Genomic DNA, 18,340 nt, shown 5'->3' with positions numbered 1-18,340 from the left:
GAAGTATGTAACACATTTAAGTTAAAATAGCAAAAGATTACGCTAAAAAGGCGCAATTAATTTACAAAAAAATTAACACATTACAGAAATATGTGTTATCGACTCCTTATTTTATATTTAAGATATTTATAATACCAAAAATGGTATTTTGAATTTATATAATTGTAGAAATAATTTACAAAACTACATAGTAAGTATACAATTGCAAAATTTTCGTAGTGGTATACGAGTAACATTTTTTAAAGTGATTTATAAGTTTATCCATATCGTAACGAGTAGAGTGCCAGACTGTCACGCAGAATATCGCCTGTTCAAATCCCCGTCACGTCAAGGTTTTTTAATTCTTGAATTCTTTTACACACATACACACACACACACACACACACACACATATATATATATATATATATATATTTCAAAATATAATATTCATAATATATAAATAATATTAAATTACAGAAACTTGCATGTCCCAAAAACATAAATAAAATGTTCATAAAACCTTGCAAATACAAAATTCACAAATAATTTTTAGATTTTTTCTGTACATATTTTAAAAATATTTTATATAAATATTTTGAAATATTTGATTAAAATATTGTATATCAATATTTTTAGAATAATTTATGAATATTTCTTCGTTACTTAAGGAACTAAAAATAATTATACGATATTTGATAAATATTTCAAAATATTTTAATAGATTTTGTAAATATTTCCAAACGTTTCTCTGAGGTTTGGCAGCAATTTATCAACGAAATACTTTTGTAATCTTTTAAAAATATTAAAAAATATTTTGAAATACGATAAAAAGTTTTGAAAATGTTTTAAAACGATATTAAAATATTTTTTCGCAATATTTTTTATAAATATTTTTACCCTAGGACAAATAATATTGTAACAATATTTTAGAAATATGCTTGAAATGATTGCAGAAACATTTTATTTGTGATGTAAAATATTTTTGTGCTGTTAGGGACATATGATATAAAACGATAATTTAATTACGATTATAAAGATTCATACTCTATCTACTGTTTTTTTTGTTACCATTTTATACGTGTTTACGAGAGTTCTACAGTTACTACGGAGATATAAGACTATAGAAATTAAATATTCATGAATGTCTATAAGTTACTGTTATCTATAAGTTATTGTTATCGTCATTATTGTAGTTGGTTTGTTAATTTTCTTGTTATTATTATTCACTGATAAACATTAGTTACAATAGTTATGGTGCATTCGTATATCAAACTTAATAATTTTTATTTATTACAACTTCTTCTAAACGCTTGATTCTGTAACTCCTGTCACCACGTGGTATTTGCTGCACTTGTGCGTAAAAACTGGGGTTCTCAAAAGTGAAATCATGGTTTACCCAAGTGTATGTTTATAATTATTTTCATTAAATTTTGTTAAAAATCTTTAAACTTTTTCAAATATATGAATTGTTTTTAATAAATCTTTGAGAAGTTATGATATAAAATAGTAATAAATCAATTTGAAAAGATAATTTTAGTATCTAAGGGCTCAAAGATTACTTTGCTCTATAAAATAAATAAATTAATCACTATTACTAATTATTGCACGCAACACCATATAAAATTTTTTTTATCTGAGAAATTGAATTATTCATGATTATTGACATTGTATTTGATAAACATAGTCAAATCGAACAACTAATGTAAAAAGTTCTAAATTCCCGTTTTGCGAATTAATAATTCATAGTATACTATCTGATACAATATTTCTACATGAATTTAAAAAAAATTAGTTTACAAAAAAAAAATTATAAAATCTGCACCAAAGTAATGGTATACCCAACGAATTGATTACTTACGTGGGCTATGTGAAATTGTTGTGTATGGAAATTTTTTAAATTTAACTTGAAAATTTGCAACGTTATCAGCTATCTGGGAAGTTGAAAAATCATTATTCTGATGATTAAAATGTTGATCATCCGTTTGTGAAAGTGGATTGCGATCAGGTTGACATATTCGCTGTCGGATGCTGACTGTCATAGCACTATCAATATCTTTTTTCAAATGCATGCTAACAATTTATTAAATACTTTTATTATTGCACATGCAAAATTTTTTTTTATTTTTCTTTACTCTATGTAGATTATTAACATTCACTGATAGTACCGATAATTTAAATTTGATTAGAAGAGATGGTCTATCGTTAAAAAGTAGTGAGGAGGGGTTGCAAACTCACATCCATATAAAAAAATAATTTTCATACTGTATAATTCACAAACAATTTATACAAATAAAACGCATTATAGATAATCGCAGTCAAAAAATGAATAAAATGTTCTACAGCCAAAATTTAGTGTTGCCAAAATTTAGTCAAAACTATAACTTGTTTTATACTCAGTTTACATAAGATGTCAAACGATATATGGAAACATTATATGTACAAAAACCGATGTGCACCATTCGACTACCACCACACAACTGCTATACACCACGTCCGACTACGCCAAGTCAAAAATGCCGGCATGACAGTTCACGTCTCTCTCTCTCTCTCTCTCTCTCCCTCTCTCTCTCTCTCTCCCTCTCTCTCTCTCTCTCTCTCTCTCTCTCTCTCTCTCTCTCTCTCTCTCTCTCCCCCCCCTCTCTCTCTCTCTCTCTCTCTCTCTCTCAATTTTTAAAAGAAAATACTTTTAATTTACTTATACACATGTTAAGCCTATCTCATTTCTATTTTGAACCTTTAAATGTAATAATCTACGTATTCCATCGGGACTTAGACCACCTTCATGCAGTAATAAGACATCTTTTTGTCGTAAAAAAGTACCTCTAAAGATTGAGAATGGGTCTGACCTCATACAAGAAGGAATGTAGTGAACAAACATGATATAATGGCTTACTATTAGTTTTATATGCAAATTTGATACTTATAACTCAATACATTTCATCCTTACTGCTCCCTGATAGCACAAGACATTTATAAAACGTCATAAAAAATAGGGAAAACGTACTTTCTGAAGGTATGAAAAACGCATTAAAAACGTATTTTAAAGGTTATTTTGGCCGCAATAAATTTACCCAAAAAGTCTACGAGATCCTACAGAAACGTGATAGAAACCTACTTTAAACGTCCTCCATATCCGTAGACAGCGTTATTAAAACGTTTTCACAACGTTTAGCAAAAACGAAATAAAGACGTTTAATGTGTGTTTTCAACGTATCCCATTTATAAAAGCCTACGAACGGAGGACAAAGAAGAACGTCGTAAAGACGTTTAATCAACCGAATGAACGTCGTATAAACATTTATAAAACGTCTTTATAACGACTAAAAGACGTTTTTAAAACGTTTCTGCTTATAAAAACATGTTTAATCAATCGTAGTTTTTTTATTAATTATATAATTGAGTACACATGACAAATAATTTTTGTTTGTTAAAATAAAGGTAAGGAATTATATTCTTTATTGAGTATAATACAATATTTTGCATTTAAACTTTGATTTACATTAAATTAGTTATCTTTGCAAACTAGGTTAGTGACATTTTGATTAGCTATACAAATTATAAATCCATAATAATTTTATAAACAAAAAATGTACTTTTTCAGAAAGTCAACTAATTTCTTTACAGAGAACGACGACAAAGACAATCATATAGTCGAATAATGTATCTAACATGAAACGGTGGTATGATCTTATCATACGCTAGATGTCGCACTATTGCCATAAATTTTACATTTTAATGTAATTTTACGCATACGACTTCGTGCAGTCCGACTAATGTTTAGTGTAGGAGCAAGGAGGTTTGCGTGTTCGACCGACAGAGGTCTTATCAGTCAAAGCTATCCAGAAAGTGTGTTCAAGGGTGTGATTTTTCGGAATATTTTAATTTTATATCTGTACTCAAAACTAATTTTTTAAATTTTAACGAATTTTCAATGATAACCCTTGAACACATTTTAGGTTTCTATGCAACTGTTATTATGATAATTGTGTCACTTTATAGTGCGCACATTTTAACTGGATGCACCGAGAATAGACCTTAATCGATATAAAAAAATCAACGGTTTCAGCCTATTGCCAAGCTAAACATACGACATTCAAGAGAACACTATCAATTTGCATACTGATATATATTTATATATTTATATTATAAGTTGTTTAAAATAAGTAAAATTTATAAATTTCAAATAATGAGGGCCAGTACTTGTGTTACCATCAGGATGATAAGAGGAGGATGCTAGAGTTTTTGTGTTATCATCCTGATGGTAACACCAGTACTGGCCCTCATTATATGAAATTATAAATTCTACTTATTTTAAACAACTTATCCCTGTTGAAAATAATGACGTCACTATTTTCAACAGGGATAATAAATATATTAAAGGTTACAAATTTTGAATGATTATCACCTGATTATCATCAACATTTTATCTCACATAAACGCATATTTATAACTATCAGCTTTATTAAAAATACTGAGCCGAAATCACCTGATAATCAGCTGACGTTTTGGCATGATTATCAGCTGATTATCAGCTGATTGTCATCTGATTTTTTTCAGTAGGGACATGACGGCATTGTGCCTTCGACCCATGTTCAAAATTTATTAACATTTGGCGCTGTCAGAGTGCTAGCAGAATGTCTGCTGGGAGTGTTGCTCGCCATGACAGCATTCTGTCGGAACGAAATTTCCACAGAATGCTGGCTTTGTTGGCTGCGAAACTTAGAACATTTTCAGCCGCACAATTCACGAAATAAAGCTTTTCAATATATTATATTTTAAGGGTGTTGATTTTGTTAATTTGGGCCACTATTTATCCACCGGACTTTGTTCCTTGCCAATTTTTATTAATTATATTATTATGACTACTCTTTCATGACTACCAAATTTATAGCAGCCTGCCAGTTTCACGCCTTACACGAAATAAGCGGCGAATATCAATGTTGTTAAACACGTTAATAATAATTTTGGTGATTGTTTATTACAATAACTTGCAACTTTATTAACATCAACAGCTGCTCGTAGTACATAAGGACATAATTAGCTATGACTTGTAACAAGTGTTCGTGGTCGAGTGGTAAAGTGCCAGCCCGCTAACTGGCCATGACAAACAAACAACAAACCGACGGCACCGATACCGAGACCGACAACGACCAAGAGAGCAGCAAGGGCAAGGATATTGGCAAAAATGAGCGAGACTACGCCTCTGATGCCTCAGACATTTTTGCTGATTTATAATTTCTTTAAAACAATTTAATTTCTCGTTAATAAGTTTCGTACACGTAAATTTAGTTTCTTTTCTTGTTCTCTCTTCTCTCACATCGCGCGCCAATTATGAAAATGGACTCGACTACAGGCGGAAAAGAAAGAATAATTGAATTATTTTATTTCCTTTTAATAAAATTGACGATGAAACGTTTTAAAAATGTAATTATGAATAGTTATGTTATTAAATAAAAAGAAATATGGATACCTTAGCTCATAATAGTATTTGTAAATTTATTGTATTCCCAGTCGCAATGAAAACAGTTTATTATAAAGTTTAAGAGCTTTAACAACCTTATACATTATTATTAAATTACATTAATATTGATATATTTATTTTGATTTTACTGTCATCAAGGATAGTACTTATTTTTACCTCCGTAGATGCGTAATATGCTATTATAGAAATTTAAATAAAAAAGGTTTACATAATAAATAATAATAAGGAATCAAACTTTTGTAAATAACAATATAAATTGTTGAGCAATTCGCTTTAAACTTATTTCCTATCCTTTGTCAAGTCTATACAATAAATATATCAATATTAATGTAAGTTAATAATAATGTATAAGGTTGTTAAAGCTCTTAAAATTTATAATAAACTTTTTTCATTGCGGCTGGGAATACAATAAATTTACAAATACTATTGTGAGCTAAGGTATCCATATTTCTTTTTATTTAATAACATAACTATTCATAATTACATTTTTAAAACGTTTCATCGTCAATTTTATTAAAAGGAAATAAAATAATTCAATTATTCTTTCTTTTCCGCCTGTAGTCGAGTCCATTTTCATAATTGGCGCGCGATGTGACCGTTATGACTGTCACGGGTCGCGTTCCGTCTATCGTCCACCACAAAACATATCCCAGATAACATCACGTGGCGAGCACGGCGTGCCAGCACGCCGTGACCGCTCTGTGCCGTCAGTGTGCTGTCATAGTATGTCGCCGCGGAGCCGACATTCCGTGACCGTCCTGTGCCGTCATTGTGCTTTCCCGCGTGTAGAGCTTCAAGCTCTGGCAATATGACGGCACATCGACAGCACGCATGCTCCACAAACGTGTTAGCACTGGGAAAGCACACGGATGGCACGTCGTGCTTAACACTCAATGCACTTTTATACGGGCAAATAAATATAAATATACACAGATAATAAGAAAATATAATATATTTATCTTTATTATCTACATTTCACGGATATTTTTGGTATATATGGAATTATATACACGTATCAGCATTTTCGCGCCAATTGTATACGTTCGCCCCGCCATTGCATCAGCCCTCGCGCCATTTGCAGTCTAGCCTTCGCATCGAAAGCACGTGCTTACGACGCTCGCATTCATACGCAAAATAATTATAATTATAAATATAGCGGATCATTAATTAATACCAGTGCCTGTGTGACTTGTGGTGTAGCAGCTGGCAAGACTTGTGGCATTTTTTCAAAATTTGCAGCTTTTGAGGAGTGCAACTTGGAAAACATCGACCAGAAGCGTAAAAGTTATCTTCAAATTATTTACTTTTCATCAATCCTTTCTGTCATTCATTCATAGTTTTTTTATAATATTTCCATGTATAACTGATTAAGACGTGTCGAGCCCGCATCGTAAAATGAGTAAATTTGAAAAATAACCTTATTTTATTTACATATTACACACACACACATATATATATATATAAATATATATATATATATATATGCGTGTACAGACTCTATTGTTAATATAATTTCATAATTAATTTGTCGTGTTCCTATAAACAATAGTTTTTTTCGGTGAAAAATGTTTTAACGTTTTAAACTAACCTTTCTTTAGCCACTAATTTACTCATTTTGTTTAGCCACCGTATTAATTATCGTAAAAGCTATATTTTATATTCTGTTTTATAAATAATTATTAACTTATAACATATAGGTGTGTGTGTGTGTGTGTGTGTGTGTATAGAGACTCTGGTATCGCCAATAAAATTTTAAAATAATTTGTCGTGCCTATATATATACATATATATAAACTATATCATATATATATCAATTGTTTTTTTTTCTGTGAAATATTTTTTAACTTTTGAAACTAACCTTTTTTACCCACTTTCTACATTTTGTTTAGCCAGCTGTATTTTAATTATCATAAAAACTAAATTTTATATTCTCTTTTATAAATAATTTTTAACTAATAACATATAGGTGTGTGTATATACTCGCCATCGGGGCATTAGCGCGCCTTAATAGAGATTCAGATATCGCCGATATAATTTTTTTCCGTGAAAAATTGTTTATTTTACTTTTTACACTAACCTTTCTTTTGCGATTTTATTCATTTTATTTAGCCAGCTGTATTAATTGTCGTTAAAGCTCTATTCTATATTTTTTTTATAAATAATCATTAATTAATAACATATAAGTGTGTTAGTGTATACTTGCCATCGGGGCGCTGCCGCGCCCCTTGATAGAGACTCTGATATCGCCGATATAATTTTAAAATAATTTGCTGTGCCTTTATAAATCATAGTTTATAATAGTTTTTTTCGGTGAAATAAATTTTTTAACATTTAAAAATAACCTTAATTTAGCCACTTTATTTTGTTTAGCAGCTATATAATATTTAATTTTCATAAAAGCTACTTTTCTTATTAAATAATTATTAAATTTTTCTACTAACCTTAGTGTATACAATTATTTACGCTTAAGGGGCGGTCGCTCGTAAAATCATCCCTAGTTTTAAGTTTAATGAATCATTCAACTGAAAGAAAATTTAAATCAGACATTTAAATGTGTTTCTTCTTTGCCTTTTATTCATTTTGTTGTGGCATTTGTATTAATTATAGAATTTATTTGTTTACTATGATTGAAAAATTAGTTTAATTTTAATTAATGTAATTTTAGTCACTAAAAGACCGTTTGTTTAATTTTCTTAACAGTTGTGATAAAAATAATTCGATTAAGGATTAATAAATTTGTTAAATTGAAGTTAAGCTGATTCGATTGACTGTTTTATTTGAATCAAGCTCTTTGAACCATGCATAAACTCAAATCTATGCGTACTCGTAAACCCCTTGAATTCTGTGGTTATGATCACAGAGCCCGTATGTGTCGTTTACTTAACAGAGCACGACAAGTGTCCTCTGAAAGCATTATTAATAATGAATCTGAAGCTTCTGGCGGTGATTCCATTGACCATAATCTCAGTGACTCGGCACATAGTGAAAATTATGTTCTCAATGAAAACGCAGTCGATGATGTTGCTTTCAATAGTGATGATGGTCACGATAGTGAAAGGTTTCAGGATATGTCAGACCATGCATCGACGACTGAATTTTCGGATTCGTTAAATTCTACTGTAGTATCTAATCAAGGCGATGCATTTTTCAATATCGAAGATTTCGAAGCTCATCTTGCCACCGCTTTCACAGAAGCCAATATGAATCATCAACAGATTAAAATTGTTTTGAAAGTTCTGAAAACCCATGATTGTTTTTCTACTTTACATGAGGATCCCCGAACAATATTGAAGACTCCTAATTTCTCAACTCCTATTTTGAAAATTGCTGGAGGGGATTATCTTCATTTAGGTGTTGAACAGGGTCTTCGTCGCATTCTTTTGTCCACTCCTGCGGAAATGATTCCTGATGTTCTGCTAGTAGATATGAGCACTGATGAGGCATCACTCGATAAAGCTAGTAAAATTATTATGTGGCCAATTCAAATTAGAATTGTAAATATTGCTAAAAGTAGTCCAGAGATTGTTGGTATTTTTAAAGGTGACAAAAAACCAACGAATGCTACATTGTTTTTTCAACTCGTTGTCGATGAGTTTAATAGGATTTTTGAAACTGGTATAGATTTGCAGGGTGAAAATAAATTTTTGAAATTCCGATGTTTTATTGCTGATGCACCTGCCCGATCTTTTTCATTAGGTCATTGTGGACATAACTCTAAAGCTTCGTGTTCTAGATGCTGGGTGAGAGGGGAATTTATTCGTCCAGGAGTAATGGTTTATCGTGGCGTTGATCATGCTCGTCGTACGCAGGAAGAGTATTCATTGCAAGTTGATACAGATCATCACAAAACAGAATGCCCAATAGGAAAACTTGATTTTAATGTAGTTACAAATACTGTATTTGACTACATGCATTTAGTGTGTTTAGGTCTTATGGAGAAAATTTTTCAGGGATTAATGGATGGCAGGTTTATAGAATCAGTTAGGTTATCCGCTCCAAATAGAAGAATATTAAGTGATCGTATGCAGCAAATCAAATCTTACTGTCCCGCAGAGTTTGCCCGTAAACCTATCAATGCAGAAAAGCATGGTAAATTTAAAGCTACCGAACAAAGGCAAATTCTTTTTTATACTGGCGCTGCAATGTTTTATGGTTTGATGAATTCGGCTGTTTTTATGCACTTTCTCCTACTTCATGCAGCTATGAGGATATTTGCAAATCCTTTAGCTTCCAATGAATTAATTGACTTAGCAGAACAGTTCATAAAAATATTTGTTGATAGAGCATCAGATGTTTATGGCATTGAATTTCTTTCATACAACACCCATGCTTTGTTACACCTTGCTGAGGATGTGAGATCATTTGGAACTTTAGATTCTTTTTCTGCATTTCCATATGAAAATAATATGACGTATTTTAGAAAATTGTGCAGAAAACCTGCTCAACATTTGGAACAAATTTCTAAAAGACGTTCTGAGAATTGTTCCGTTAACGTCAGGAAGCGTGTTGATAGTAACAGTTTCAAATTTATCAGTTCACATTCAGATGGCCCAGAACCTGAAATTGATTATACCTATAGGCAGTATAAAAAAGTAGTTTATGGAGGATCTCAGGTATTATCAGTCTTTCAGTCTGATAATACATTCATTCTTCGAAATAAATCAATTTGCGTTGTTCAAAATGTTATTGTAATTAACGACAAAGATTTGTATCTTCTGGTCAAAAGTTTTAGGCTAGTTCAAAACTTCTATGATTATCCTTGTCCTTCTTCATCTCTTGGTGTTTTCCTTTGCTCTGAGCTATCTCCACATCTTTCTCTTATAAGATTTGAAGAAATAGAAAGCAAATGTTTTAGGATGCCCTACTGGCTAGAACTATCCACAAAAGATTGTGTTCCAGAAATATTCATTGTTACTAAAATTTTATCGTCGCATCGTGATTAGTACGCACATTTATTTTATTTAATCTCGTCTTTGATTTTATTTTTTTTTTTAATATTTCGTTTCATTATCGCATATCCTATTCTAAAAAAGACATCGTAATCAATTTATTTGTTCTCTGATTGGCTGGTCGTTTCGCGCGCGATTTCTGCGTATATTTGAATTCCTAACCTCACAAAGTGAAAATAAAGAAAAACAACGTACATGGGGCATTTTAAATCGCTAGTAATCGAAAAAAGAAATATTAGATGTCAAGATTATTTTCCAATTTTTATATTAGTGTATTAGATTTTGTTTTCACATTCTTCGCATGTATATAATAACTAATATCTTTAAGTTAAAACGGTGTGGTGGTTTGGCAACCTGAGATTTTATCCAAAAATATAACTTGGATTTTTTTAAATGCGCAAACTTCTGAGCCTACCCTGAGCCTTGAAAACCTAACCTGAGATTTTAAGCTATTTTCACATTTTATGGCTGAAACCTTCGATAGAGGACCCAGCTCAATTTCCATAATCAATAGACTTTGGAAGAATCCACTCAAACTTAAAAGTTGTACAAAGAGAGCAACTTGCGGGAGCCATGCAACTATATCACCCATACTTGTATGTAGCACAAAGATATACTTAAGTTATGTTCGCCTGAATACGCGCGCGCGCGCGCGTGTGTGTGTGCGTGCGGTAGCTATTAACTTTCTCCCTCCATTTATGTCACTCCCTTTTTCCCTCTTTAACTAGTTCCCTCTCACCTTTCGAACCTCTCTACCCGACCTGTCTGTCTTGCTACCTTATTGTCACGCACCCTTTTTTCCATCGTCCAGTTTTCACTATTTTCTTCTCTCTCTCTCTCTCTCTCTCTCTCTCTCTCTCTCTCTCTCTCTCTCTCTCTCTCTCTCTCTCTCTCTCTCTTTCCCGCCCTTCCCCCTCCCATCGCTTCTCCATCCCTCCCATAAGTAAGTTTTCTTCCATTATACCGGATCACAAAGTATCCTATCGTCCTTGGATGAAATCGAATGTTAATGCGAGTAGAGAAAAATAGTACACTCGGGAATATGGTATGCTCGTTCAGTATGCATGTTCGAAAAAATCTTGTACTTTCCCTTTTTTTGTAATGTACTGTCACTTAGTATGCATATGAAGACAATTTAACGTTCGCAGATGTCCCGTATACAAAAAAAATTGGGGGGAGCTTCTCCTGAAACAGCTACGTCCAACCTCATGGCTGATTTGCAGAGGACCCAGGCTGAGAACCCTAAGTTGTTCCAAATGCTGCAGAAGTCTCCAGTACATCAGCATCGGAACGATATTACGCGGAAAAACAGCACCCCGAACGTTAATAAACAACCGTATAAACATCAGGCAACTAATAGTAGTAGGCACTTAAGTAGACGAGACGAAAATATACCTCAAGGTAGTTTCAAAACCTACTAATATTGAAAAATTCAAATTTCTCGCTTCATGTATCGTAATTTTGTTTCTTTTATTTGTTATAAAAATAACAAATAATAAAAACAAAATTACGATAAACCACGCTGTTGTTGCCTTCAGTAATTTAAATATCCATCGCTTTACAAAAGTAGGATGCCCACGGATATAGGAAAAATCGGCCCCCTCGGGGAACGACCGCTTACCCCTGAACTACCCCCTAGCTTTTTCAATTAGAAATCACCCTTTGCAGCATTATTTTTTGATTTTTCGGGCGTCAATCGAAAGGTCTTGATAGCAGCTACTTTCTTTTAGGTTTTCAACAGGCAAGGCACCTTTAAATCAGTGAAAAAATAGAAAAAATAAATAAAGCCAAAGCTCCGGCACGCCCTTGTCGTGGTTCTGGGTATAGCTAAGTTCGGAGATCTTGTTCTAAAAACTCAAGGTTTCATCAACGCTTAAGAGTGCTCCATACCTCGAGTGACCCGCCACCTAGCTTAAAAAACATTTTTTGTTAATTATAATTACTTGATGAACTTTATTACCATAAATCAAGTTTCGCCACTTGTAGTAAGTACAATGGAATGTTTTTAAAAAAAATTAGGCAATTAAAATTAAATAATAACGACGTATTTCGTCAGACAAAGTCAAATTGTAGTTAGCAAAATGGCCTCTTCAAATTTGTCCGATGAAATACGTCGTTATTATTTAATTTTAATTGCCTAATTTTTTTTTAAACATTCCTTTGTACTTACTACAAGTGGCGAAACTCAATAATATCCACTTTTCGATGGTTAAGTTTGTTTACATCATTAATGATTATTGAGGTGCGATGTGGAGGGCGCTGCTAAAAATTCGGACTTCCGGTATGAAGACGAAGCACTCTTAAATAGATTCAACAGTTGCTCAAAATCTACGTTAAAAGTGCGTCGCCCATTTAAAACCTCACTGAGGAGGTAGCTGCTATCGAGATCTTTCCATTGACGCCCGAAAAGTAAAAAAATAAAGGTTCCGAAAATCTTAGGGTTGCGTCGCCCATTTGCAATCTCACTGAGAAGGTAGCCTATATCGAGACCTTTCGATTGACCTTTACAAAGTCTAAAAATAATGGTGTAAAGCTCCAACTTTAGAGTATTTCGTAATTTTTTACAACGTTTCAGGGTGAAAACTTCATCGCTAAATATCTCAGCTTTCCTCGAAGTATGGGGGTTGATTTTTTTACATACGCGCTTTTCATAATCTAAACGATGGTATAGGTTTCTTACGTACCCCGAGGAGACCGATTTTTCCTACATCCGTGGGCATTCTCCTTTGAAGTTTATATACAAATATTCCGTTGAATGGCATTTAAATAATGTCTTAAAATCGCGTAATTTATATATAACCTTAAACTTTATAAATTACAGACAATTGTGAAGCGAAATTTGAATTTTCAATCGACTATCAGACCCTTTAATTATATTATAAATTGATATTGTTTCAAATCAATTATTAATGTTAAACAGCCTCAACGTCCAACATGACCATGGAAAAGTTTCAAAGAGAAGTTCTACAGTCATTGAGGTAAACAATGATAATTCAAGAATAGCCTTATCGATTATAATCTATAATTTTCCTTCAATTGTAGTGATCTAAAAGAAAGGTTATCTGACTGCGAGCGTATGACTAAGTAAGTAATAAAATCATTAACTTTGTAACTAAATAAAATATGCATAATCGGAGAGAGAGAGAGAGAGAGAGAGAGAGAGAGAGAGAGAGAGAGAGAGAGAGAGAGGGAGAGAAGGGATGTAGGAGGCAGGGAACCATTTTCTTTCATTTTAATCAGTTTGAATCTTTAACTTTAATCAGTTTGAGTCTTTAACTATTGTGGATAAGAATTCACCATTTAAGTCGATAAGATTGCAATTGACTTGAATAAAAATAAAAATAAAAATAAAAATCTTAATTCCACTTTTTGCATTAGAACTTGATGAAACGTGGTAAAATACGATAAAAATCGATATGAGTCGATAAAACTTGATATGAAAATTTACAATTTGAATCGCTAGACCATTTTCTTCTTGGAATTCCATCAATTTCAATTGTAATTTTTCATATTAAGTTTTATCGACTTATATCGATTTTTATCGTATGTATCAAGTTTTATCAAGTTCTAATTCAAAAAGTGGAATTAAAATTGACTATTCAAGTCGATAAGTGATCTAATCGACTTCTATCGACCTTTTCTAACAGGGAGTGGGGGAAAAAATTTAAGAAGAGGAGAAAATGAGGGAGAATGGAGAAGGGAGGAAGGGAGGGCGGATCTAAGAAAAAGTGGAAAAGACAGTGAGATAGGGAAAGTGGGTGGGAAAAATCATGCCCGAGATTATTGGTTATTGAGATAGTTGAATTTTTTAGGGAAAACAATTCAATGTTGAAGACTCTTACGGCGAAAAAGAAAGTGGGAAAAATGAGTTGTCCAAGCTGGTTGCCTTTTAAAAGTGTCGAAGATCTAATTTCCTTTGAAAATGTTGATGACGAAACATTCAATCAAACTGTAAGAATATTATATTTCAATCTGTGTGTGTGTGTGTGTGCGTGTACGTGGGTGTGTATTTGAACATGTGTATCTGTGTGTGCGTAAGTGTGCGTGTATGTGTGTGTGTTTGATCATGTGTATCTCTGTGTGTGCGTAAGTGTGTGTGTGTGCATGTGTGTGTGTTTAAGCGTGTATGCGTAAGTGTATTATGTGTGTGAGTGCAGTGTGTGTGTTTGTGTGTGTTTATGCGTGTGTGTGTATGTGTGTGTGTTTGATCATGTGTATCTGTGTGTGTGCGTAAGAGTGTGGATAGGTGTGTGCATGTGTGTGTGTTTAAGCGTGTGTGCGTAAGTGTATTATGTGTGTTAGTGCAGTGTGTGTGTTTATGTGTGTGTGTGTGTGTGTGCACGCGCGCGAAAACGTTTGTATGTATGTATTATTAAATATATAATTTGCAGGTCGATTATCTAGTGTATTTGGGCGGCCGCAACGTCGAGGATAGTCTTTCCCTATACCTCAAGAGCAGCTTTGAAGTGACGGAGAGTTTGCTTAAAAAAGTATCTTGGCTTGGCCAGCCAAGTAAAAATATTACAAGCCTTTCTGAATCACGCTTCATAAGAGCTTGTGAAGGTAATATTCTGTTTTTGTGATAATAATACTTTCACCACCTTTGTTCCTCCTCTCCCATCCCTCCTCCTTGCCTTTCTTTGTTTCCTCGTCCCTTCTTTCCTCCCTTACTTTTTGTTTTTTCCCGTCTCTATTGAGCCCCTGCTCCCTCCATTTCTCTCCCGCCCCCCAACTCCTGCCCTCTCCTCCTTCCTTTATCTTTTATACCCGTCTACACTCTGCCTTATCCTTCTTTTCTTTTTTTGCTCCTTCTGCCCTTTCTTCCATTCTCCCTTCCTCTTTTATTTCCTCACTTACTCCCTCTCTGCCTCCCTCTTTGTTTTCTTCTTAATATGTTGATCATATAATTACTTTCCTTTTGCAGAAGCGGTGTCCTCATACAATAAGTTTCGAAAGCCCAATAACACAGAGTTTTCGGACGCTGTGACCAAAGCTCTGAAGGCTCTTAAAGAGAACTTACGGCGCCAAATTGTAGCAAAAGCTGCTAAAAAGCAGCTACCTCGACGATCAAGGTCTCGCTCTTCGGGTGGGAGCAAGGAACAGAGTAGGGGCGTGATGGAGCTTGAAGGAGGGCAACCAACTCGGCAGTCCCGACCCAGGTCTCGCTCTCCGGACGGAAGCAAGGATCAGAGGAGGAAGGTGATGGGACTTCAAAAAAAAATACCACCTCGGCAGTCCAGAGTCTCGGAAGTCCAGAGTTCAGAGTCAGAATTCCTGAGTCACAACAATACCTCACTACTGTGAGTAGTCTTTTACTAAAATTATTTGGCATTTTTTTAACATCGAAAAATAATACTATTCTTTCCCCTCCCTCACTCTTTCGCTATCGCCCCCTCCCCTTCCTTCTTCACTGCCTATTATTATTTCCTTTCTTACTTGATTTCCGTCCCTCTCTCCCAGGACTCAATCGCCAGATGGAAGCAAGGATCGGAGAAGGGACGTGATGGAGCTTCACGGAAAGCAACCATATCGGCTGTCCCGACCACCCAGGTCTCGCTCTCCGGATGGGAGCAATGATCGGAGAAGAAGCTTGATGGGGCTTCAAAAAAAGCGACCGCCTCAACAGTCCAGATCCAGGTCTCGATCGCCGGATTTAAGGGAGAATCGCTTCGAAACAAGCACTTCGAGGAGAAGGAGCATGGAGCTTCAAAAAAAGCAGGAACTACCTCGACAGTCCAGACTCAGATCTCGCTCTCCGTGTGGGAGCGAGGATTACTTTGAAGCCAGTACTCCAAAGAAAAGTAAGGTGATGGAGCAGGAGCAGAACGAATTTCTGAGTCGCAACGATACCTTACTACTGTGAGTAGCCTTTTTAACACTGTAAAATAATAATATTCTCTCCCCTCCCTCACTCTTTCACTATCGCCCCCTCCCCTTCCTTCTTCACTGCCTATTATTATTTCCTTTCTTACTTGATTACCGTACCTTTCACCATCCCTCTCTTCTCTGTACTTTCATGTCTTCCTCACTCCCTGCAACCCTTCAATCTCTCTCTCTCTCTCTCTCTCTCTCTCTCTCTCTCTCACTCTCTCTCTCACTCTCTTTCTCTCTCACTCTCTCTCTCTCTCACTCTCTCTCTCACTCTCTCTCTCTCTCTCTCTCACTCTCTCTCTCTCTCTCTCTCTCTCTCTCTCTCTCTCACTCTCTCTCTCTCTCTCTCTCTCTCTCTCTCTCTCTCTCTCTCTCTCTCTCTCTCTCTCTCTCTCTCTCTCTCTCTCTCTCTCTCTCTCTCTCTCTCTCTCTCTCTCTCTCGCCTTTACAAGTTCTCACCCTTTTTGCCCTAATTCCCTTCTCTTCTTCCTTCCTTTCTCCATCCTGTTCTACCTTTTTCCTAGTTTTCTTTCCTCCCCCCTCTCTCTCTCACTCTCTTTCTTTTCCCCTTCTTCCCTCTCGCCTTTACAAGCTCTCACCCTTTTTGCCCTGATTCCCTTTTTTCGCCTTCCTTCCATCTCGCCCTTTCTAGCTCTCACTCTTCTTCGCTCCATTCTTTCCTACCAGCCTCCTTCTTTGCCTTCGGCTTCCTATTTATTTTTATTAACAAAAAAATTGTTTTTCAGACCACATAATATTAACACAACAACCGTCGTCTCCGAGATTCATAATGTCCAGAATGACGAAAATTCTCTGGAAAATATCGGCAATCGTGGAGGCGATGATATCGAGAGTGTTGCTGAGTTCCAGAATGATGCGCAAGATATGGAGGCTAATTATAATGAAGAAAATGATGCAGTAGCTGAGGCGAGTGATGCAGATGAAGGAAATAAGAATTATAATGATCAAGAAAATGAAGATGAAAGCGATGACGAAGCAATGCAAATTGAGTGCCTTGTAGACGACCCCGACGTTCGATCATACATACTTTCGCAGACTGCGATGGAACAAAAATTATTTTTTAAAAAATAATATATAAAAAATAAAGTTTATCAATTAAAATTAATATATTCTTATTATTTAGTAAATATATTATTAATTTAATATAAATAAAAATATTTAGTTAATTGCTGCCTGTGGAGATCACGCTGTGACCGCAATGTGACGGCACAGTGCTGTCACGGTATGCTAGCACGCTGTGACCGCAATGTGACGGCACAGTGCTGTCACGGTGTGCTAGCACGCTGTGACCGCGATGTGCCGGCACAGTGCTTTCACGCTGATTGAATTTTTGAGTCCACGCGGCGGCACATTGATTCAGCACTGTGACAGCACATGGACAGCACGCGTGCTTTCCACACGTGCCGTCACTGTGCCGTCCTGGGAGCGGGGCAGGAATTAGTCACAGTGCAGCCACGCATGTCACACGCATGTCATCATTGTGCCATCACTGTGCCGACATGATGTTATCTGGGATGTGATCGACAAAGATCCACACGACAAGTCATGTCTAATTCATAATCACAAAGTTATAGTCCACATATAAGCTAGAGGATACGGCCCCTGGGGCCGTATTCTTTAGGCTATATGTGGACCAAGACTATGTAGTATAAGCCCATGCACAAAACTTGTCGCGACGAAGGTCATAAAGTTTGTCGTCCACATAGCCTTATGTGGTGTCTTTTTGACGATCTACCCGTGACGGTCATGACCGTCACGGGTAGATCGCATCACGCATGTTAATAAGTTTTCGCGCGCCAATATGATAATCCGATAAATAAACTATATAATTTAATTAATAAAGAAGTAAACTTTATTAATGCAAATTAATAAATGAATAAATTAATTAGGTTAGGTTTTCATCTTTTGAATAAGGAAGTCGGTATTTTAAGTAATATTTAGTTGTAAAAAAATTATTTTATGCCTTTCAATAATAACTATGTACAGGCAACTTGTTTACCTCTATAGGAGGCCTTAAAAAGGCTTATGTATATTG

At 34.8% G+C, this 18,340-nt stretch overlaps 2 protein-coding genes across 10 annotated transcripts in view; one reads left to right on the top strand and one right to left on the bottom strand.

Moving 5' to 3' along the window:
- The window catches only part of LOC100301564 (TGIF-like), a 160,532-nt gene extending 157,400 nt beyond the window's left edge, over positions 1 to 3,132 (bottom strand). For 3 of the 5 annotated variants that reach the window (XM_032601516.1, XM_008207890.4, XM_031925101.2), the window contains exon 1: positions 1,841 to 3,132. In XM_032601516.1, the coding sequence (XP_032457407.1) occupies positions 1,841 to 2,051 (211 nt within the window). In that variant the 5' untranslated portion in view covers positions 2,052 to 3,132. 5 annotated transcript variants of the gene reach the window in all.
- Positions 3,133 to 6,455: 3,323 nt separating this feature from the next.
- LOC116416433 lies at positions 6,456 to 17,410 on the top strand. Of its 5 annotated transcripts, none has more exons than XM_031925108.1 (10): positions 6,459 to 6,742; positions 10,898 to 11,009; positions 11,562 to 11,814; positions 13,334 to 13,391; positions 13,456 to 13,497; positions 14,226 to 14,364; positions 14,805 to 14,976; positions 15,338 to 15,713; positions 15,874 to 16,272; positions 17,031 to 17,410. In XM_031925108.1, exons 3-10 carry the CDS (start codon positions 11,562 to 11,564, stop codon positions 17,374 to 17,376), a joined length of 1,785 nt encoding a protein of 594 aa, XP_031780968.1. In that variant the 5' UTR covers positions 6,459 to 6,742; positions 10,898 to 11,009; the 3' UTR covers positions 17,377 to 17,410. The 5 variants fall into 5 exon arrangements, with proteins under 5 accessions (XP_031780970.1, XP_031780971.1, XP_031780968.1 ...); XM_031925109.1 differs by having other exon boundaries at positions 6,459 to 6,748; XM_031925110.2 differs by lacking the exon at positions 10,898 to 11,009 and having other exon boundaries at positions 6,456 to 6,742.
- The last annotated feature ends 930 nt before the right edge of the window (positions 17,411 to 18,340 follow it).

The sequence above is a fragment of the Nasonia vitripennis genome (assembly GCF_009193385.2).
Source record: "Nasonia vitripennis strain AsymCx chromosome 2 unlocalized genomic scaffold, Nvit_psr_1.1 chr2_random0005, whole genome shotgun sequence".
Taxonomy (NCBI): Eukaryota; Metazoa; Arthropoda; class Insecta; order Hymenoptera; family Pteromalidae; genus Nasonia; species Nasonia vitripennis.
Note: the sequence above shows the minus strand (reverse complement) of the source record. Positions and strands in the feature narration are given on the sequence as shown.

Excerpts from the sequence above, each read along its gene's own strand:
- LOC116416433 (XM_031925107.2), top strand. The coding sequence starts at position 10,878 with ATGGCTGAAACCTTCGATAGAGGACCCAGCTCAATTTCCATAATCAAT. Across the intron at positions 14,977-15,337 it reads CTTCATAAGAGCTTGTGAAG|AAGCGGTGTCCTCATACAAT; the intron begins GTAATATTCTGT and ends TTCCTTTTGCAG. Across the intron at positions 15,714-15,873 it reads CACAACAATACCTCACTACT|GACTCAATCGCCAGATGGAA; the intron begins GTGAGTAGTCTT and ends CCTCTCTCCCAG.